The sequence below is a fragment of the Drosophila innubila genome, chromosome X (assembly GCF_004354385.1).
Source record: "Drosophila innubila isolate TH190305 chromosome X, UK_Dinn_1.0, whole genome shotgun sequence".
Taxonomy (NCBI): domain Eukaryota; kingdom Metazoa; phylum Arthropoda; class Insecta; order Diptera; family Drosophilidae; genus Drosophila; species Drosophila innubila.
The window spans coordinates 10,708,575-10,732,772 of NC_047626.1; the positions used below are offsets into that span (position 1 = coordinate 10,708,575).

At 37.3% G+C, this 24,198-nt stretch overlaps 1 protein-coding gene across 1 annotated transcript; it reads left to right on the forward strand.

Moving 5' to 3' along the window:
• The first annotated feature begins 5,028 nt into the window (after positions 1 to 5,028).
• Positions 5,029 to 20,758, forward strand: LOC117792796 (protein lozenge). The gene is given in 6 exon segments (XM_034633073.1): positions 5,029 to 5,593; positions 12,537 to 12,650; positions 14,295 to 14,396; positions 18,208 to 18,405; positions 19,759 to 20,303; positions 20,306 to 20,758. Coding segments are annotated over 6 exon segments (1,977 nt in total).
• The last annotated feature ends 3,440 nt before the right edge of the window (positions 20,759 to 24,198 follow it).

Genomic DNA, 24,198 nt, shown 5'->3' on the forward strand with positions numbered 1-24,198 from the left:
AATTAAAATTTAACTACATCAAAGTAGCAGCAACGTCAGTAGCTGTTTTAGATGAGACATCGACGACACCCACATATATACATATATATATATATTTATATATATGTGTGTATGTATTTATATAAACATGTGTGTGTGTGTGTACACATAACATTTAACAAGTTTAGTGCGAGTATTTTGGGTTTGGGTTCGGATTGAACTGGAGTGCTCTGTGGGAGAACAACAGCTGGACATGGAACATGGACATGCCAACTATGGGAAGAAAAAAAAGTACACAATGACCGAACAAACACTCTCGCACACACACACACACACTGATGGTATCCATGGCATGTCGAAAATTGCGCAGCTTTACGGCAAATGCCGCAAATTGAAACAATTTACATGTTGTACATGTGTGTGGGGCCATCAAAGGGTTAAACTTGCGTGTAAACCGTCGACTCACGTGCATGTGTGTTGTCTGCCTCTCTCTATGTCTGTGTGCATGTCTGCCTTTCTTTCTCTGTGTGTGTGTGTGTTGGCCTGCTATTGATACCAATGCGCGATTGAGCAGTGTCGCCATCGTCCTTTAACAAAACCATGAATTTTGATTTAGTTCCCATACCAAGTTTTGCCCATACGGCTACACAGCGAAAAAAAACACACTAAAAACCAGAATGAGAATAAAAAATTGAAGTGAAGAGCAAAGAACAGGAAAGGAACGGCAACAATTGCCACAATAGCAACAACAACGAGGTGACAAACCGCGCGTGACTCGTTCCGACAAAGTCACAGTTACTGCGAACGACGGACGCGTCGTTGTTGTTGTTGTTGTTGTTGTTGTTGTTGTCGTTGACGGTGACGGCAAGCGCGGATTATGTCGCGTTTGTCCACGACTTTCACTTGGCCACATCACTTTTTTTCTTTCTCTTTTGCCTTTGGCCACATTCACAATTAAATAGATTGCGGCCAACACTGCGAATCCGATGCGCTTCTTGCCATGTTATTAAATAAATTCATTCATATGATATTTTCCAATTGATCCATAAGGTTAATTTGTAATTTTTCAAATATAACATTTGTCAATTCATTAATCTATAATCTTCATATTAAACTGCTTAACCAGTACATCAATTTAGTTAAAATACTAAGCTTCTTTATATGTATTGAAATATGTGATTCTAAGTAAGAATCAATCTTCCAAAAAAAAAAAACATCTTAAAAAGTAAAAGTATAGAGACCAAAGTCTTTCCATTACCCAAATTTTTTTATATCCAATTTTGTGACGAACGATATTAAATTTGGTACATAAATAAAAAAAATAGTCTCGATTATTTATCACTGCGAACGGAAGTCCGCGCTAGTGACGAAGGCAGCACGAAGGGTGCGAAAGGCAACTAGCAATATATACAGCTAAAATGCAAAATTCGCTGCTTATATATATTTTTCTAAATCGCATTTTAATGGTTTAAAGAGTTTATTTATAAATTAGACTCAAATATTCAGCTCGTATTCGTATAATGCGAAATAGCTGTCAATCAAATTTATATATCACACAGTTTAAGTAATAGTAGCAAATGAATGATTTTAATGTTAATTTCTGAAATATTTACCACTAATAGCCTATTTCCACGACAGCACATTTGGCACATTCGACTCCATTTTCATAATTTGGCCCAAATGTGGACTTCCTTTCAGTACAAAATCCGATTGATCATTTTGGCTCATTCATAATGAATGTTAAGATTTTTTGCCATTCACCCCGGGGAATTTCAGTATTTTTTTTATCGAATACGCGATGTTTATCGATAAAATTGTGAAAAAAAGCAATTAACACTTTAACCAGCTGTTTTGTTCAATAAATATAAGTTGGCATAAAATTTGCGCCAATTTTAATTGCAAAATAAAAATTTAAAAATGTACTTATTTTTGCACAGAAATCGAACTGCTGATTTATTTCGGGTGAATGGCAAATGTTTCAACAGTTTCACATTTGGTCGTGGAAAGTCAAAAAATCTGCCACATTCAAATGTGAGCAAATGTGTCAAATGTGGCAAATGTGAGTGGTCGTGGAAATAGCCTATAAAACTGATCTTTCTTAATCAAAAGCACATCTTAAATATAAAGAATATATCGACAGTATTTACAATCACAAAGCAGTTTCACGAAGTCATCAAGCCAATTTATAGAGTCAACTATAAGAATAGTATTTAAAGTAAAGAATTTAATTCTTAAAAACTAAGACTTGTATAAAAAATTCTTACTTAACACCAAAATGTATGCAGTATTATAGAATTAAAATATATTGTATTAAATGTAAATGGTTAAAAGACCTCAATGGACATTGAAGTACAGATATGCCCGCAGCTCAGAGTACTGGGCAGGTCATTAGACACGCCAGAAGACCCGACTCATTTCTCTGTCTCTCTCGCTCTCTCTCTCTCTTCCCCCCCGCTGTCTTTTTTGTCTATCTTCCTCTCTAGATGGTTCGGTAATAACCTTTATAAAGTAAATTTACAATAAAAGGCAGATGGTAAATGGTGAATGGAGAATGGTAAACGGTGAATGGCGAATTGCGAATGTTGAATGCTGAATGTTGAATGCCGCATGTTGCATGGTGGATGCTCAAATGGCGATACTCGTACCCAGTCCCAAGATTGTTCATTTTGTGCCTGTTTTGCTGTTGTTATTGTTGTTGTTGTTGTTGTTGCTGTCCGTTGTTTCTCTTGTTGCTTTGCTGCCCACGCGCCGACACGTTTGGCTTCCGTTGGATTTTCGCCGCGATTTCCTTTCGCGTTTTTTGCCTTTTGCCTTGTGCCATTTCCATATCGAATCCCCAACCATTTTCGAGCACACTTGCTGTATTTTTTTTCTCTCTTTTTTTTTAGCGCTTGTTGGCCAAAAGTCAACCCATGAGCTGTGGCATTTTTAAGTAATTTTTATCGGTCAAGTGAAGTCGGGGGAAAATTGGGGAAAAAAACTGGGCAACTGAACAACTGTTTGTGGCATTCACAGAGGTGGAGATGCGTATCGTTAGGGGGTAGTTAGGGGAGGGGGGAGGGTAGTTGGGGTTGTGGGAGTCGTGAATCACATGAAGAAATCTGCAGCTAGGAATTTTAAAGTTGTTACATGACCAACAACAATGACAACTCTGCCGACAAGGTCAGCGGATGCGGTCAGTACTCCTGCTCCTTTCCCTCCCCTCCCTCCTTTCCCCCCCTTTTACTCTCCACATGCTGCACCCTATTGCCGAGTGCGTGTTTCTCTTTCTGAACTAGAGACGAATCCATGCCACTGACTGATGATGATGATGATGACGATGTTGTTGTTGATGATGATAATGGTAGGATGTGATGGGTTACAACGACCGTCGACAAGTGACAAAATATGCAAGGATCAAACCACAAATTCTCACCCGTGAGTCCACAATCATTTTGACACTGGTTACAGCGAGGCACAGTGCATGTCCGGATGATGCGGATGAGGACTAGATTTGCGTTTGGATAGTTGCATGCCACAGCTAGCCACATGTCCTGCCTGTGCCCAGGCCCAGTTCCTGTTCTGTTCGCTGTTCGCTGTACGCCTTTCCCTATTCCCTATTCCCTATTCCCTACTCCCCATTCCTATACCCCATGTCCCAATGTCCTTTGCCGCGTTGCAGGAAATTGAAAAGTGCAACGCAAATTGCGTTCCGCTGAAGGATCCAAAAGTTCAACGTTCAACGTTCCACGCTCAACATGTCGTCCTCATGGACACGTCGAGTGGTTGACAATTGATTTGTGTTTATGTGTGCTGTCCGGTCTGCTCCAGACCAGGACCAACCAGGACCTGCACGTAGCTGTTACCCGTTTCCCGCTAACCGTTACCCGATTCAGGCCGGATGCACCACGGCCATGTAAAATGCCGTTTGACTGTGATTTAAAGACATTAACATGATGGCTCTCCAAATTTCATGGCCTCCACAAGCTCAAATTTAAGTCAATTTTCCCGTTGTCAGTTTGTCCAGAAAATGATGCAAAAATGCTGCTTTATTGTGGACATTTTAGAATTTACTTAAAATGCAGTTTACTTTTTTGAAAATAAAATAAACTTTTTAATTACAAATTAAAATTGTTTTGAAAGTAAAAATCGCTTAAGAGATTCACTTTTTATTTGAACTTATCTTATTTTAACTGCAGATTCTTTCTCTCTAATAATAAATAATTCTTTTTGGCCTTCGTAAAACTCACCTTACTTGGCTCAATAGAAAACTAATTGTATTCAATCGATTATTAATAAAGAAGTTTTCAAAGCATGTAGATAGTTTTTATGGATACAGATGGAGAGTGAAAAGTTTCAATATAATTAGCTAAATGCTATTTAGAATAAAGACTCCCAGTCTTCAAATAAATTATTATATATAATTAATAATCATAATAATATATAAATAAAAATAAATATATAATAATATAAAAATTAATTTCATAAAATTCAAATTTTTTCGGGCTAAAAGTCTTTTAAAAATCATAAAAAATTAAATTAAATAAAGATAAATCATATAAAATGCTGAATATTAAGCAATAATGATAATATAAGCATTTTTTTATAGATTTTCATGAGGAATGTCCATATTATTTTCAAATTGTATTGACTTTAATGTGAATTATATTATGCATAAAAGTGCATTAATTTCCCAAATTTATAAATTTAAATCTAAGCACATTTCGTTCTCTGTCTTTTTATATAGCTGACTAATTGCTCGATCGAGTTTTATTGGTTCATCGGCGTTTGGTCAAAGAAGACAAAATTGTGCGTTTAAAAAAAGTGCAGGCTCACGCTCAAGGACATCTGGAGCAGTTTGAGCAGGAGGCGCAGGATCACACACACCATTATACGCACCATCAACTGCACCACTCACAGCAGCAACAATCACAGCAGCAACACTCACAGCAGCAGCATCAGTTGCAGCAACAACATCAACAGCAGCAACATCATCACTACAACAACCACTACCACACACAGCAACAACACAACAACAGCAACATCACCAGCAACAACAACAGTCACAAAATGCATTTGACAACCACCAGCAGCAACTCGACGGCATCTAATGCCAATAACAACAACAACAACAATAACAATAACAACAACAACACGACTAACAACAACAACAACAATAACTCTAGTAGCAGCAACAACAACACAACCAACACAAATGGCACCAACAACAACAACAACAACAACTCGAACAGCAACAGCAACAACAACAGCACCGAACAAATCACACCACCAACACCCGCCCAGCTGCTGAATGAGGCCTACACGAAGATGACCTCTGACATCCTGGCCGAGCGCACTCTCGGCGACTTCCTCACCGAACATCCTGGCGAGCTGATCAGGACGAGCAGTCCCCTCTTCGTTTGCACCGTCCTGCCGCCGCATTGGCGCTCCAACAAGACGCTGCCGGTGGCCTTCAAGGTCGTCTCCCTGGGCGACATCATGGACGGCACCATGGTCACCGTCCGCGCCGGCAACGATGAGAACTATTGCGCCGAGCTGCGCAACTGCACCGCCGTCATGAAGAACCAGGTGGCCAAGTTCAATGATCTCCGGTTTGTCGGACGCAGCGGCAGAGGTAAGAGAAAGCGGATTCAGATAAATTGTATGTATAGAAATTCTTTAGAGTTGTGGCTAAACTAAGAGACTTTATCAGTTAGCAGTTTCTTTTCGAGAGTTTTTTTTAGTTCCAAGTTTAGAAAGTTAGATGGATTTCTACTCCAATTAAAATGATACTTAATTTTTGTCGGTACCTTCGCCGATCTTTAAGAAAACGCTTATTATAAACAGCTTCTATTATGTATTATTCAATCAGTTTTTAACTAATTTTCAGGGACCGTAATTATTATAAGTTTTATTTTGAAAATCTCTCTTTAATGATTATATAATGATTTTTACGATTTTCTTCAACAATTATAAATATTTTTGATCAAAAACATAAAACTGTACAATAATGATTATTTTTAATCAAAAAAAATAAAACTCAACAATAATGATTATTTTTGATTAAAAAAACAAAACTCAACAAATAATAATTAAAAATGATTTTTTTTTTTTTCGCTTAATATAAAACTCAACAATAGTTTATTGATATCCTCCTTGATATATATGACCAAATTCGGTTCAAATCGGTGCACTACATGCACTATGACAGCTATAGTCATAGGACTAATCGGGGTCAAATTCACCTTTAATATGGAAAACTGTTTTGTTTTCTGAGATATCTCCACCAAACTCACAGAATATGCATCTAAGTTGGTTTTATACATCCCGACCAAATTTGGTTCAAATCGGCCTACTATATCATATAGCTGTCATAGGAACAATGAAAAAAAAGCCTGTACCCTAAAAATAATAAAAAGCGTAAATTTTCCGAAAAAAGTGTTCTTTTTCCGAATTCTTTTTTATAATTAAAAAGAGCACTATAATCTTAATCTGAAAAACGGCTTTCGTAGTTGGGGACTCGACAATAGCGCTCTTAATTGTTTTGCACAACTGCGGTCAAATTGTGAAATATATATTTTTTTATTGTAAATCTGTAAGCAGTTTGAAATGAAATGTTTCAACAGCTGAAATAGTCGCGCTCTACTTTGTTGTTATTGCTATCGCTGTCTTTGTCGCTCTTGATGTGGGAAATTCATGATTTCGTGGCCAAAAAGTTGTTCAAGTGCTTCTCATATTGTCAGGGCCAGTTGATTGTGTTGTTGGGACTTTCCTTTGTGGCCGAAATGCACTCGAAACAATTTGTTCAATTATCGCCATCACCCGTCCCCCTCCTCTATCCCCCCAACCCACGACATTGCCGTCCGCTGAGTGGCAAAAGTTTTGAGTGCGTCCTTTGCACTCTTCCCCTTTATCTCTCTTGTGTATTATTCGGGCACTTTTTGCACAGCCGTCGCCTTTTTTCTGTTTTTTTGTTCGTCTTTTTGACACAGTCATCCTTTTGAATCCTTTTGTGACCGCTTGTAAAGCGTTGCACAAAATTGTCAGCAGTTCATTAGCAGACGATTTCCCAATCCACAATCCTTCATCTTAAAGTGTTTAATAAACTGTCAAGTCAAATGAAGTCTGAACTCTCGTTGGCTTCAATTGAATTTCAGCAATTTCTGGTTTGAGTTATAAGTAGGTTGGATTGATAACTGGATAGTAATGGCAAAAACCAAAGCTTTAACTGCGGCGATTGTGACAAAGCCGCGTCAGCAAAACACCCGCATTGATGTCCCTTCGATGGCATCCACAGGATTCATGCATTGTCATTCATTGGGCATGCCAATGGACGCCAATGACTTCATCCCATTTATCCCATTTCTCGTTGTTGCATTCGGTTTCGCATTGAGGCGTTTAATTGTAAATTTCCCATTCATTTAGGCCGTCTGGCAGCAGCATCGATAGGCAAACAAGCCATCAATCGACGCCTTTCTTTCTCGACAGCGAGAAAAGAATATGGAAAAAAAGAAAAGATACATTGCTACACAGAAAAAATACAGGAATCATGTAGTCTCAGGATTTTCTTAAATCAACTACAAAATACTTTCTCAGCAATATTTTGATATTAAGGGTTCTGTGAAATTTGTTTAGTTCAATCAATTATTTAATTATTTAATTCTTTAACTAATTCTTTAACTCAATTTAACAATAATATCCTTAAAAAATACATGCTAAAATCAAGAATTTTAAACTTGAATTTCATAACAATTTTTTTTTTTCTGTGTATTTTTTCAGTTCTTTTTTGTATTTCTTCTTTCTACCATTTTTTTGTTTGATTTGCTGCTGACTCAGTTCTCACTTCTCTGTTCGCTGGAGAAGGAAACCGCAGTGGATGCAAGATTACAAGCTGAAGTTCGATTAAATAGCATTCAATAGTTGGGCTCGACAACGTGTCGTATGCGTGATTTATGCCGTTGTTGAAAACGTTATGCATGGCTTGGCCGCCGCCATTTTGTTTTAGCTTCTGTTTCTGTCGCCTGCTAATTACAATAGCAAAATAGCCAAATGCATAGCGCAACTCACAGAGCCTACCCCTAACCTCAACCCCCACCCTGACTTATGCCACCCTCATTGGTATCGTGTGCGCGCGTCATGCAATTTAATTACCCAGGCATCGATTTATTTGGCCCCTGCGCCCTGCACTGGGCTACACTTTTAATTAGCAAAGTGCCATGCACATGCACGCACACGCACACACACGCACAGACACGCATACACATGCACATATAAATAGAGGTGATTGGTAAGGGAGCTGTCGGTGCCAGTTGGCGATTGTTACGAGAGTTTTTCCATCGCCAACGTCGATTACTTTGCCATCGCATCACATCAGAGAGAGTACAAAGCACCACAGTGCACCACAGTGCACCACAATGCACCACAATGCACCACATCGCACCACATCGCATCCACATTATCGGCAAGAACTGTAAAGTTAAGTTTGTGGACTCTTTGGCTTCGTTGCGTTGGCGTTTTTATTTACACAACTCTCTCAAGCCATTTAAGACAGCCGCAAAATGAACTGAACCCGAACCTGAACCCAAACTCGAACCCACAGCCCGAAACCCGCAACCCGCAACCCGCAACCGCCCTGAGCCCAAGTCAAACAATCGAAAGTGAAAGGCGTTGCTATCCCCAAAATAAGGAAATACTCATATACATCTACTGTATAAAATATAAAGACAAACGACACAAAAAAAAAGGGGCGCTCCTTTGCCGTGTTTGAGGTTCAAGTTGGGGTCAGGGTCGGGGTTGAGGTTGAGGTTGAGGGGAGCTAACCAAAGGCAAGACAAATGCCTGCCAAAAGTCGAGACCCCAGCTGTGTTCTAGCCCTCAAAAACGGAGGCGTTAAAAAGGCAAGACAAAAAATACAACAGAGTCAAATAAAAAAAAATTAAAAAAAAAAAAGTTCTACGAACTGACACCTTGACTGTTGTTACGCCCGACTTCCTACTCTCTCCCTCTCACTCTTTCTCTTTCTCTCTTTCGCTGTGTGTGGGAAAAGGATACGCCTTGCGCACAATTTGCTTTGAGGGCAGCACATTCTGTTGTTGCTGTGTTGTCGTGTGAAAAATGTTGTGGAAAACTGTGGGTCTTTTTATTTTGGGGCTTCTGATTTCGAGATTTGTTAAGATTAAGGGTCTTGGGTTTTGGAAGTTAAAGAAAGCAACAGGCAGGCATTAAATTGTGTCATTTGCAGTTATGATGAGGTTCTTAAGATCTAGATATTGTAGAGATTTCTTCAAGTTGCTAATTTCTGGCAATTCTTAAATTTTTTTTTTTTTTTTTTTTTTTAATATTATGTATTGTGAATAGCTTTTTATTCTTAAGGAACTTAATAACATATTTACAATAACGAAAGGAGTAATCGAATTCACTTATATTTTAAATTAGACAGCCTCAGAATCCTTTTGTTAAATCATAATTTAAGATTGTTTGTTTTGCGATGAAATTGAAATTTGTAGAGGTGGGCAAAGATTTCATGTACGACATTAAAATCAAAGCTGTTGACAAATAACTGAAATCCTTGTTGCAAATCCTTGGCAATTTACAGAACAAGCGTCATAAATCAATTGGGTAATGAAAGGCATACAAACGGTACACACGTGTCATGTGTGCCTGGGAAGGGAAAGAGGGAAAGAGGGGGAGAGGGGGCACATGAGGTGGAAGACAAAAGGCGGATTGGAGGCAAGATTAAGTGGAGTAGGCCACATGCACACACGCATGTGTCTCTGACTGTCTGTCAATACTTGTGGTAGAGTCACAAATCACAGGCAAGACATTTTCCACAAACAAAGAGAGAGACAGAGAGAGATACATAGTGAGAGAGTGTGAGAGAGAGAGAGAAAGCGAGCGAGACAACTTAGGAACATAATCGTTTTCGTGGCTTAAAATTTACAATTTGCGGATTATTTGCAATTAAATCTCTTGAGAACTTCAATATTTTTAGGCAAATATTTGCGCCGTTTGTCATATTTTACAGCCTTGTCACACACACACACACGCACACACACACACATACACGCATACACATTTTATTTGCTTGTACATATTTATTTTTTACCGTCTTAAGCCAATTGCAAACATTGGAGCCAAATTTGAATTTTCTCTTTACTTACCTGTTTGGACAAAGCCCTTGAAAGCTTTTTGAGCCATCTAATCCAGCCAGTAAGTCGGCCAAAACACCAAAACGCATTTTGTGGCTTATTTGGTTTCTCCCCCACATACAATTTTCTTTTCAGTTAGCCTATCTATCTCTTTTTAATTTTTTTTCTTTTTTTTTGAGGCCATTTACCTTTGATTTGTTTGCTTGAAATGTTGTTTGATTTATGAGACTAACAATATTGGCAGCAAAATTGTTTTGGTCATCGATAAGTCATTGTTGAGGGCTCACAGATTTAGACAATTTATTAGAGATGCTTTAAGAAGGTTCTTTACAATCGAAAGCATTTAGAAAAATTTAATAAATATACCCGATTATCTTAAATATTTAGCTTAATGCTCACATTGATCTCAAAAATTATTGTATTAAAACTAAAGAGCTCAAATTTAGTATGTAACTGTATAACATTTCAATATCTTAGATGGATTTATAAATGTTAAATTCAAATCTTTTGATCAATTGCCTGTCAAATAGAGTAAGTCAGCTTTTATATGATGGAATTTGAAGAGAAAAAAATGTATTTTGGAGCTCTTTCTTTTTTAAAGGTTGATTTCAAGAGTTTGTGTCATTTAAAGGCATAAAATTCACAGATGTTTAGTTCTTTTTAATTGAAGATATATCATAAAATAAGTGCAGACATTGTCAAAATGATTGGAGTCGTAGTTCGATTGAATTGCCACCACAAACTTCAAACTCGAATACGAAATTGAGAGAGTATTGCAACAATGAACTTGCTGGCAATAAGGACAAAGTGTCACCGGATAATGTGAAAAAGCATTTTGCCAAAGAAACAGGAAGAGGAACAGAAGCAGGACAAATGGATAGATGCCTCGATTAGATGTAAGGTGGCGCAGGGGCGAAGGGGGAAGTGGAAAGACTAAATGCCACTTGAAGCAACTGCAAACAGACTCAACACGAAGTTCATTTTTTATGGGAAGCGTCAAGTTGTGGACTCTGGACTGGGAAATGGGGATTAGATGACGAAGACAACGATGGCGATGACGATGATGATGATGAGGACGGGAAATCGACGGCGGCGTTGTTAGCCGGGCTCAGTGGAGTGTGGCAGCAACATGTGTAAGCCTCAGCCTCTGTTTGTATGTGTGTGTGTGTGGGTGCGTGTGTGTGTGTGTGTGTGTGTGTGTGTGTGTGGCGGTTTATTGTTGTGTGTGCCGAAATGATTTACGCTTTGTTTGTCAACTTAAAAAGCAAACGGCGGCAACTGGCAAAACACTTGAAGACATTGCACATACGCCGCGTTGTCATAGACAGACAAAAAAGGCAGCACGGCTACGTCTTAAGTGTTGGGTGGTGCGGTGGTGCGATTCAAGATGGCAGTTCTTTGCAGTTGCCTGTCGACAGGAGTTGGCTGAAATGCTTTTAATTGAATCGCAGCATATTCGTCCTGGGCCTGCCTGGCAACACTTGACAATGAATGCCAAAAACAAAACAACAACAAAAAAATTGTCAACTCGTGGGAGTGGGCGTGTCAGGGCGGGGGGTAGGCGTAACAAGTTAATTAAAAGAAAACTGTGTGGCACAAATGAAATAAATCTTAGCTTCCAAACTGAGTGTGTGTGTGTGTACGTGTGTGTGTGTGTGTGTGGGTGTGTGTGTGTGAGTCATGTGTTGCAGACAATGAGTTTGAATTGTAATTAATTCCCAAAATCAAAGGGATGAATGAAACAACAACTGATCTACGATAAATTAATTAAAGTACACTTGCAAAGACAGTAAAACAGTTAAAAGTTTGAAATGCTCTACACAATCTATAGAATTATATTTTATTATGTTACAATGATTCTGCAACAATTAAATGCAAAATTTTATATTTACACGGTTGTCGTGCAATGTCTCATTAATTTCTTGTACTTGCATATTCTTGTTTTAAACTTCAGATTTAATATTTTAAATTACTATATATCTAAATTAAAAATATATATGAAAAAAATATTTGTAAATATGTGTAATTATGTAAATATGTAAAAACAAAAAAAAATAAAGAAAAGAATATAAATATATATAATTTAATTTTGTTTTGAAAAGTTTTAGCAATATCTACCTATAAAGAATGGCAACACGGATAAAGCCGGTTAACACTAGCTGCATTCTCTTAACTTTAACTTCAGTTATTCGATCAATTCCCCTGCAATCGTTTGCCCTGGTCATTAGCCCAGTTTGTGCCTAGAATATTATTTTATAGTCAACAAATTTGCTTTGATTTTGACGATGTGACAATCGACCGATGTTTTGGGGTCATAAATGTGGCACGCGTGTCAAGCGAACATTTAACATATTGTTGTGAAACAGAACAAATGATTAATTTGTTAATTCGTTGCTTATGTTTTTTGTGTGTGTTTTGGCCTTGTTACAGGGAAGAGCTTCACATTAACCATCACCGTGTCAACGAATCCACCACACATAGCCACCTACAACAAGGCGATCAAAGTGACTGTCGATGGGCCACGTGAACCACGCTCTAAGACCAGTAAGTATACACAATTGTAAATGGCCAACATCCAATGGCCAATGAGCACAACTCAGTCCAATACATTAATCCACACACAACCAAAGTCAAACAGTTTTGCTTTAGGACAAATATATTAATTTCTCACAGCAGCTGCAATTACAACAATGAATGCGACTTTATTAAAGTTCCAAACACACACAAAGACTCTCTCACTCTCTCTGTCTCTCCCTCTCCCTCTCTCTTTGTGTGTCCTTGTGGAATATTCAATATGCAGTCGACTCTTAGTTTAGTATCTCAAAATGCATATTTATAAGCATGCAAATATTTTACTTTGCATATGTTAAGACGTTCAAGCTCAGACTCAGACTGCGACTGAGACTCGAGACTGACAACAGTTGCAGAAGCTGTTGTTGTAGTTGTTGTAATTGTAATTGTTGCTGCTGTTGTTGGTAGTGCAATCTGCTGGGTCCGAGGGCAACAATTCAATCCATGGCATGATTTATATCCTCAGATGCCAGTCTGCAACTCTTGCCTGCCCAAAATAGAGAGCACAGTTTTCTGCGGTAGACACACACACACACACAGAGCATATTATAGGGGAAGAGAGAGACAGAGAGAGAGACAGAGAGACACATGTACAATATAAATGGCAGTTGGGTTTAAGCTGCCGCCGCCAACGTCAGACAAAAGGTTATTATTTTATAATGAATACAATCTGCCGTAAAACTGCAACTGGCAAAAGGGAGACAACGATTAGTTGTAGGTCGAGTGCAGCTCGTGTAAGGGCAGCGAAAGAGAGAGAGAAAAAGGGAGAGAGAGATAGGTATCGCTTGCCTGTGAGTTTATAGAAAGAATACAGACAAAAGCTACAGATTATGCATTTGACATTTTCAATATACAAAGATACACAAATTTAATCAAACATATATTTTATAGTTATTATGTTAAAGAAAACCATACTATCGACAACATTTTCACAAGACATGCGATAGTAACTTCGATAGTTATAGCTAGATTTTTGCATTATTTATTTATTTAACATTTTCTATACCAAAAGATTCACATATTTAATTGAAATATGTATTTAAAAATTAATTTCTTGAAATAAAGAATACTATCGATAGTAACATCGTTAGTTATAGCCGGATTTTTGCAATAATTTCTTTATTTAACATTTTCTATACAAAAAGATTCACATAATTAATTAATTTCTTGAAGTAAAAAATAATATCGGTAACTTTTCTTACAATATTTGCGATAGTAACATCGATAGTTATAGCTAGATCTTCGCATATTTATGTATTTGACATTTTCAATGCCCAAAGATACACAAATTTAATTAAACATATATTTTATAATTATTATCTTGAAATAAAGTGTATTATCGATAACTTATTTTACAATACGTGCGATAGTAACATCGATAGTGATAGCTAGATATTCCCTTGTTTATAACTTTTTTTTGTAAACATTAATTAGTAAACATTATGAAATATTATCAACATTTTTATCGATAGTTTCACTACAACATGTGCGATAGTAGCAACGATAGCTAGAACTATAGATTTGTACACTTTACACATACAATACACACAACTGCAAAAACATTTAGTTAAGGACAGATAATTAAAACTGAAAAAAACTTAGTGTTATCCCTTTTAGGGCAGCAACAACAATTCCACTTCGCCTTTGGCCAGCGACCGTTCCACTTCTCCACGGATCCCCTCTCCGGCTTCCGCATGCCACCGATTGGCAATTGTCAGAGTAAGTACAAAATTTTCGTCATTTTTCTACATTCAATATACGTCATACATCATCGATTCATTCATTATGTTGTAGTCGATGCAGTGCATTGCATTTGTTGTAGTTTTTCCTGCATTTTCAGCTTTTCATTTAACACTTGAGTAACGGCATGCAATAAAAGTACTCGTAGCTCTCATATTTGGGGTTGAAATTGTGGTGTTTGGGGTTTGAACATGGGTTTGAGTTTTGGGTTTTGGGTTTTGTGTTTGCTCTTCTTTTTGGGGACCTGGTGGATTGTGTGGTGCACCCCAATGCAACCACACAAAATCACACAAAACGATTAGGTGGCAGGCTTTGTACAGCAACAACAACAACAACATACATTAAACTGCGGTCAGACAAAAAAATAGGATATCACACACACAAAAAATAGTGCAAAACCAAAACGAAAACAACAAAAATAAAATCTATCAATAAATTTAATGCATTGCATGAAAAAAAAGTAGTAGAACAGTCAAATAAATCTAGCATTAAAGCGACTGCATTAATTAGGCGCTGAATTGTAGTAATTTTTATTAAATTTTTAATGCGCCTAAAAGTGGGCAACAAAATGTTTTTCCACCTTTTTTCTGTTTCGCTTTACCTTACCCTAAATGACTGTCATTGTTGCTGTTGCTGTCGTGCTGCCATTAAACTGTTGGCCACTTTATTTAACCAAAGTTTACTATACAAACAAATAAGCGTTGGTCAACACACAGCAACAACAACAACTACAACAACAACAATAACAATTGGCAAACAGCACAAAGAACTGGCGTCTAAAAATTGTATTGTATGTAACTATATATCTGTGTGTGTGTGTGTGTGTGTGTGTGTGTGTGTGTGTGTGCACATACGTGTCACTCTGTTTGTCGCCATTTTGTATTGATGTTGTTGGTGTGTGGACGAGTTATCGGGCATAAATCACGATGAGCATACAACTATAATAAATAACAAGTGTTGGAAAAATATTACAAGTTATAAACAATAATTTTACATTTTATAATTATATATTTATAATAATAAAATTACAAATTTATAAATAATATTTCGGATGCCTTCAAAAAATGTTTGCTGGTTAGTAAATAAATTTAAAGACTCAAAAACTTTTTAAAGATGGAAAAATGGATGGATTAAATGACAGAGATTAAATAAAATTTGGAAACAAATTGATCAATTTTCATTTAAGCCCATTTGCTTGTTTTGGCCGTTAGCTAAAATGCAACAAATAATTATTGTTGCAGTTGTTGCATGGGCTGGGAAATTGATAAATCAATAATTAAAATTGTGGGCAAGTTTTTTTGCTCGTCTGCCTTGTAGTTGAATTAAATTTAATAATACATTTAAAAATGGGCTTATATTAAATTTGATGTTTCAATTTAAATTGACAGTTAATTGCATTACAACAACGCCAACAACAACAGCGACAAGTCGATAGTCAAACATGACAGCAATTCGAGTTTATTTTATAACATATTATTTTAGCATAACAATGTTAAGATGCGCGGAAAATAAAAGTAATTATTGGAATTTAAATGAAGCGATTATGATGAAAAAATTAAAGCGATTTAATAAAAATCTAGCAAAAACAATAATAAAAACAATTCGGTTGAAATAACTTGCATTGCCTTTTAACAAAAATCAAATGCAATTGAATCAGCTCTCAAATTGCCTGCCAATAAATGTCAATTTGGACTTTGGGTAGCTCTCAATTTTTAGTGCGTTCCTCTCTCCTGCGACTCCATTCCCCTTCCAATTCCCCAGACTCTTTCATATCTCCATGCCTATCCCCATTCCCCCAATGTCTAGCGTAAAAGCGCACAAATCAAAATGCAAATTGCACGATTTACAGCCTGACATTTGCCAGGCCGGATTTCAATCTATTGCTGATATATATTATATACTTGTATATGTCTGTGTATATACACCATGTGCGTGTGTGTGTAAATAATGATTACTGAAAGCGTCTGTTGTAACTGATTACCCATAATTTAATTGTAAATATGCAAAAAGCAAAATAACCTGAATTATTTATTAACAAATTTTATTGACAGTCGCTGCTTGACTTAATTACTGGCATATATTTTATTAATTTCGAAAAAAATAAAAATATATATGTACACAAATAAGCTACAGCAAAAAAGGCGAATATTACAGATGCACATCAATTTATCACGGGTCAACCAGAAAGGAAATTAAAAAGCATTGGCAAATATCATCTTAGTAATGACAATTTCATATTAAAAAACGATTTTTAAAAAAATCAAAATATATGAATTTAAATTTAAATTTTTTCAAAATTTAAAGTAAATATTTTTAACGCTAAGTTTAACTTAAATTAATTATGATATTCCATGATAAGGATACAATATGCAATAAAAGTAGAAGAAGAAACGTTTTGGAAATTTTTTCGTTTATTTAGGCTTAAATATTTTGTAATTTTCTTATAATTCGAAATTTTTCAACAGTTCATAACTTGGGAAAGAACAAAGAGTTTATTTCCCAATCAAATGTATATACTCATTCATGTATATATTATGAAATCTAATTTAAATATGATCATTAGCTCTTCTTATACTAAACTCATTCTTGTAACTATTAGACTAGAAAAGACATTTCTTAATGGTGAAATGTTATTTGTAGATCTTTTGTGTTCATATTATTCATATATTTAATTTATGTACCTTTTGCAATGAGCTACAAAACCCACAATTGGATTGGCTTTTGCGAGTGTATAAACCTTTTGAGCTTTCAATTTCTTGTGAATAATTCAGTAACAAAATATGCGCAGATAAAGTCAATCGGTGTGACAACAAACATCAGACAGCAGAATTGGCCGCACACCACCACCACCAACAACAACAATAACAACAACAAACAAAAACAACAACAGCTAGGGATAACAGCAACAAAATTGTACACAAAAAATCAACGTAATTAATGGAGGTAGAAGCATTTAAGCCAATAGCATTAATAAAGCCACCACAAAATCAATATCCGGATACGAAAATGCGCCCGTCGCCTATAAAAACTAATTAATAATTTCCGAATGGGCTATTAATTAAGCCTAATTATCTGTGCATGAGCCAGGACCCGCAACGTGGTCTGTACTTCATCCGAAACCATTTCATATTCCCCGGCCCAGTTCAGTTCAGTTCTGGCCAAGTCGAGCCTATTTGAGCCGGGCCTAACATTGGCATTTTCGGGCATCCGTTTCACGTTTACATTGAACCATTTTTCGTACTGTCCGTTTGTCCGGGTGTCCGTTTGTCCGGGTGTCCATCGCATCAGATTTGCTTGTAATTTTTGCAATTGCCAGTAACGGTGAAGGCCCGCATAATGGCCATGATGGGGCTCCAATTAGCGGCCCACATGTGCCATAAATTTGTCAGTCGGTCAGTCGTAGACGCCATATAAGCCACAGGCGTTGAGGGAGGCGTTTGCCCTTATTGATGATAATTACCGTTGTACAACTCGACATATATAAGTCTGATGCCCCAAACACCACTCAACTAACGTATTATTAAGCAATTTTTATAATTTTGTTTGATTTGTTTGCTGCTTTCGCTATCAATTTGATTTGCGCCTTTTGAGTTGTGCACACATGCCGTATACTTGATCCGCTAAGTATTCTAGTTTTTATCACGTTCTTCTCTCTGTTCATTTGTTTTTTTCTCATCTCACTCACACACACACACAATCACGCTTCACAATTCATGTCACTCTAACCGAATTCTATTAAAACATAAACAATCGAATACCAACAACAAAGATATGTCCCAATTTGGTTTAGGTGCCAGCAACACGCATTGGGGCTACGGATCGGCGGCCTCGGCCTATTCACCTTACTTGGCCAGCAGCGGATTATCCTCCTGCACCACGCCCACATCGGCTCAGTTCAACAATCCAGCGTTGGGCTTCACCTGCTCCTCCAACGACCAGAGCAACAATCAGGACTTTGGCGGCGCCACCAATCGCGATTGTGTGCCAAGTGAGTTCCAAATACAAATTACCCACATTGTCAATTTTCAAAATTCCCAAAGAGGAAATCATAATCTAGATTTATATGAAATACATTTTTTGATCGAATTTAGTTATATTTGAATGCGGAATAAATTTAGAATGCGGAATAAATTAAGTTTTAAGTTGGTCAAACCTTTGACTTTGGAACTTTTCAAGTCAAAATTTTTGTCCGACTTACCATGATTTTTTACACAAAAATGAAAGGTCTCAGAATCAAATTTTAAGTGTTGTTTTATACTTATTAGGATATTAGGAGTCGAAACTTGAGATTTGAAATTTAAAATTTTCAAAATTTCAAAGGGGGGACCCTTAGCATTGAACCCATGATCTAGAGGAAAATATTTTTTTTTTAAGAATTTAATAAAAATTAAATGCAGAATGAATAAAAATGCGAAATAATGATCAAAATGACATTCCGCTTGAAAATCGGTTCAGATTTGACCAAGTTATGACAGTTTGAAGTTGGTCAGACTTCGGATTTAACCACTTTACAAGTCCAAATTTTTATCCAATTTGGCATGATTTTTTACAAAATAATGAAAGGTCTCAGAATCAAGTTTAAAGTGTTGTTTAACACTAATTACGAAATAGGAAGTTGATTAAAAGTGAAAACTTGAGATTTAAAATTTTGACCCTTAGAGTCGAAATAAATGTCTAGTAGAATCTATAGGAAAATATTGTTTTCTAAGAATTTAATAAATTTTGAATGCAATATGAATTGAAGGTCCAAACTATGATCGAAATGATATTCCGTTTTAAAATCGATTTAGTTTTGAGAAAGTTATGAATGTTAGAAGTTGGTCAAACTTTTGACTTACAAGTCAAAATTTATAGAAAATAATTTTTGTTCTTGAGGCGTTTTATAGAATGCGGATTTGTGAAAAATTTTAAAGACCAACCCTCTTAAAAAAGTAAAGAAATCGATTTGAAGATTGAGTACTTTGTATTTGTCGCTTAAGATTATCTTATTTAAGAAGAGTTTATTTAAAGATAATAATTTAGGATTATTAAAATACATTTTTTGCTATCAGAATAAATATATATTTGCTATTCTTCCATTTCTCTAAAAAAAAAACAAAACATCTTTATTATAAGATTATGTATTTTGTAATTTCTCTTAAAATTCTTTTACTTAAATTGAGTTAATATTGAGATTGATAGAAATCGAACATCTTGATTATAAGATTATGTATTATGTTATTTTTTTTTAAATTCTTTTACTTAAATTGAGTTAATATTGAGATTGATATGTTAGGATAATATAAATCGAATTTGTGTCTTCAGTGTAAATATATGTGTGTATATTTGTTATTCTTCACAGTGCTGCCCGATTCAACGGCCAGTGATCTGGATCAGCATCTGAGCAGTCTGGTGGGCTCGACCAGTGGCCAGATGTCGCATCACAGTCTGTTGGGCGCCAGTGGCCAGACGTCGATCACGTCGACGGTGAATGGAGCGAGCACCGGGAGCGGAGCAACCGCTGGGAGTGCAGCGGGCGCTGGCAGTGGGGCCGGAGGGAACTCGATACTGGTGCCACGTTATCATACCAATGCGAGCAATGAGTACAATGTGCATTCCAGCCAGAATGGGCCGCGCAGTCTGAGCGACAGCTCGCAGGCCGAGTCGCCGGTGCAGGAGGATCTGCTGTCCACCAACACACCCAATCTGGGCAGCGGCAGTGGCGGCGGTGCGACCAATGGCGGTGCCGCCAACGGTGGTGGTGGCGGTGGTGCAGCGGGCGCTGGCAGCGGTGGCACAGCGGGTGCCTCAGCCGGAGCTGGTAATCCTGCCATGCTGGGCGCCAATCAAAACTTTCCGGGCATTGTCAACCAGGCACAGCATGCCTCCGCCTCCGCCTACGGCGGTGGTGTGGCGTCGGCGTCGGCGTGGGCGTGGGCGTTGGTGTGGGCGGTGGCCATGGCGGTGGTGCTGGCGCCACAGCCGCCGGCTGCAATGGCTCGCTGTATCCGGTGCTGCCCGCCAGTCTGCTCTACTCCCAGCTGTATACCGCTGCCAATCAGTCGGCCCATGGCTTCCACTCGCACACGCTGCCCTCGCACGCCTCGCCCAACTCCTCGGTGCACGGGGAGCTGCAGAGCGTGATGGATCACATTAGCAATGTGGGCGTGCGACAGCAGCATAACATTATGGCCGGCGGGGGCGTGGCACATCCGGGTGATCTGACGCTGATTGGCAACTGCGGGGCGTCGGTGCGGAACATCGAGGATGGCAACACAAATCGCCAGGTGGCCGCGCTCGCTGCCCATCGCGGCCACCACAACCCAACTGACAACGGGGGCAGCGTCTGGAGGCCATATTGAGGTCAGGTTCTGTGGTGCGGATCCGCAGTTCTTTAGTGCCACGAGCACGTCGAGGGGCGAGCGGCGGAGAAGCAGCACGAGCAACAACAAGTCAATGGGAATGGCGTTGGGATTGGGAATGGGATTGGTATAGGGATTGGAAATGGGCAAAGGGATATGGGTGGAAATTTGGGTGAAGATGAGACGGGGAATGGGAATGGGAATGGCAGCGGGTGTGGAACCCTGGGTTACTGAGTGTACATTTTTGTATATACAATTTTAGGCACTTTTTTTTTTTGTGTATTTAAATGATGAGCATAAACTTTTAGTAGAATTTGTTGGGAGTTCTCAAATAACTCAAAACTCTAGTATTTTATTAAACCTACGAGTATAGTCAAATGTTAAGCAAAAAAAAAAAAAAAATGGCTAGAAAACCAGTAAAAAAGCAGCTAAATAAAAATTACTAATTTAGCAAATCGATGGTGCAAACAAGTTCTCGCATACGCTTTCGCCTTAATTTCACCAACGCATTTCGATAGAGCTCGAAATTGTTGTGAAATTATTGAGAAAGTTGAGAACTGTTGCAACACTCTCATAGATATTTTTAACTACTCGTAGACAGCATTGGGATCTGCCTCATCAGGGGCATGAGTCCCAGGCCCGTGTTATGACCGAGCCATAAAACTACAGAAGCTAGTCATAAAAAACAAAACAAAACCAAAAAAAATAAAATAAAATAAATAAATCAAATGGAAAACTACGAATTATACATATAGTACTTGTAGAGCCGTTAAGAACAAAAGTATCTTATAGAAACGATGACAATTTTTGAAGTAGTTCTCAATGTTTATCAATATGATATAGGGCCATGTTTCGTTTCCTATTATTATTATCAGTTATTATATATATTTTCCCTTTAACATGTGTAACATAATGAGTAGGGAGTGGGATATGGGTAGGGGTAGAGTAAAGGGAATGGGAATGGTAAAGTTAATAAATAGAGGGTAGAAGGAAGAGCCGTTGTATATGAGTTCCTAAGCCGTAATCCATGTTCGTGAATTTGTTTACTGTTCATTTCATGTGCTTCGATATGCGTGTATGTACTTTAAATGTGTATAAATCTGTGCAATGTAAGCTAAATACTATTAAATACTAATATATAAATCTATGTGTACTACGCAAACAACATAAATATACTATATATGTATGTATACTTGCAGACACACTTATAAATAATTGTAATACATAACGTAATTTTTTTTTTGTCTAGTACATAAAATGTTAGCATATAAGTGAATTCCATTTATTGGCTTAAAGTTTCACATGATAATGATAACGATAACAACGATGATGATGATGTTAACTCCACGCTTATCAGAGTAGTTGGAAAAGGACCTTCACTTAAGCAAGGATCTCACAGTATAGTCTGATCCTAAACACCTATAAAGAGAAAGAGATAATGAATATGTCCAAATCAAAGGTCGGATAAGAGCCACAATATGTTGGCATTAGTTTTAGAGATCGGTTACATCATTTCCAAATGTCCAGTAGCACATTTTTTTAAATACAAGTTTAAAGTAAAGCATAATAATATGAAAAACAAAAATATAATTGATGTATACCAAATGGAAAATAAAAACAACCGAAAACTACAAGTTTGTGTATAATAGAAAATATGTAAAATCTGCTTAATGAATTTGAATTTTGCATATACATAATATTTAAAAATATATATATAAATTTATAACGTAAATAGTCTAAACCAAACGATTTTTGTGAAGTCAAATTTCTATGTAATAAAATGATATGTGTCATGCAAAATTTGATTTCAAAGCAAATACCAAAATTGCAAAATGAAATGGAAATAATATAATAGCAGATCAAGAAAAACTCACGACAATTAAATTAAACAATATATTAAATAAAAATCATTATGAAAATTAAAAGCTGTAAATGTGTACTTACTAAAGAAATTGAACCCAGCCCTGGTTTGTATGGTGTCAGAGCTGGAATTGGATTTGAAGTTGGTTTGGCAGTTGGAGTTGAAGGAGTCGTCGTGGTATTGCCATTAACTGAACTGAAAGGTGGCCAATACAAATTGCTTGCCAGTTTTTTACGACACAATCGGGACAATTGGCAAAGGTAAAATTATATCGAGGACGTTGCTGCATCGTCTAGCTGTGGTTTAGATTGGCGGGATACGTAATTTTCCGCTCAATTTATTTCACATTGTGGCATCCAATTAAGCTGCAAACCAGCCAGAATCAGCACCAGACAATGGCGTATGCCATACGATTGGTTTCTCTACGAGTCTCTCCATCCATCCATCCTCATGCCGTGTGCGCTCTTTATAAGTCCATAAAAATGCGCTTCCCAACCAAACGAACGATAAGTGGGAAAGTGAGTGCTTCAGGGGGAAAAGGGGGATGAGGGGGATGAGTCGAAGCGTAACAAATGAGTCGAGTTGAAGCCAAATGGTAACACGTATGCAGTTAGCTGGGCAATAACCGCAAAAGGTTAGTTAGCTGCTGTCCAGGCGACAGGACGACAGAGGGGAAACAAACCAGACTTGCGATAGAGAAATTGACTGAAAGCGGGAGAGAGATAGAGATAGAGAGAGAGAGAGAGAGAGTGAGTGGCGTTACTTTATTTAGAGTCTGGTGCAAGTTTTAATTATTTCATTTGTGCCTACTTATAAGAATTCTAAAGATGTTTTGCATAGCAAATTAGCAGACAGCCAGCGCCCTGAAGTATGCAACGAAAGCATTCAAATTCTCTTTGTTTGCATGTGTGTGTGTGTGTGTGTATATGGGGTGAATAATTAAAAATTTTACCCATTACTTGCGTTGCTTGATAAAATTTCAAACAGGCACTAACACACACACACACACACATACTTTCATATGAGCTGCCCACCTGCCATTTTTTAAGAAGACACTTTAGAGTAGCTAAGCTGCATGGAGACTACGAAACCACTTGAGATGCTGTCTGCGAATCCCCAGGCAAACATTTTTCTCATTTGTAGCTACTTCCCATCCTTTGTCTTTTCTCCTGCCTTTCACTGTCGTGCTTCGCATATTAACACTTTTCGTATGAGCAACAACAACGAATCCCTTGGCAACCGCATTGCCTGATTGAGTGACTAACTGAACTCAACTCATACTACACACAACACAAACTCAACGAAACTTAACTCAACTCAACTGATCTGAATGTTTGTATGTTTCTTGTTCGTTGTCAAACAGTGCAGTAAGATTCATCCGACTACCCTGTAAATGAAAATACATAAAAAGGTATGCTCTTTATTTATATATACAGAGAAACAATTTAAGGACTTCTAACATCTATGGAAAAATATTAATATATTAGTTTCTTCTATTTAAATATTTAATATTTTTTTGATAATTAAAAAACATACTTGTTTCTTCTGCACTTTTCTTTATAATAAATAAAAATTACTA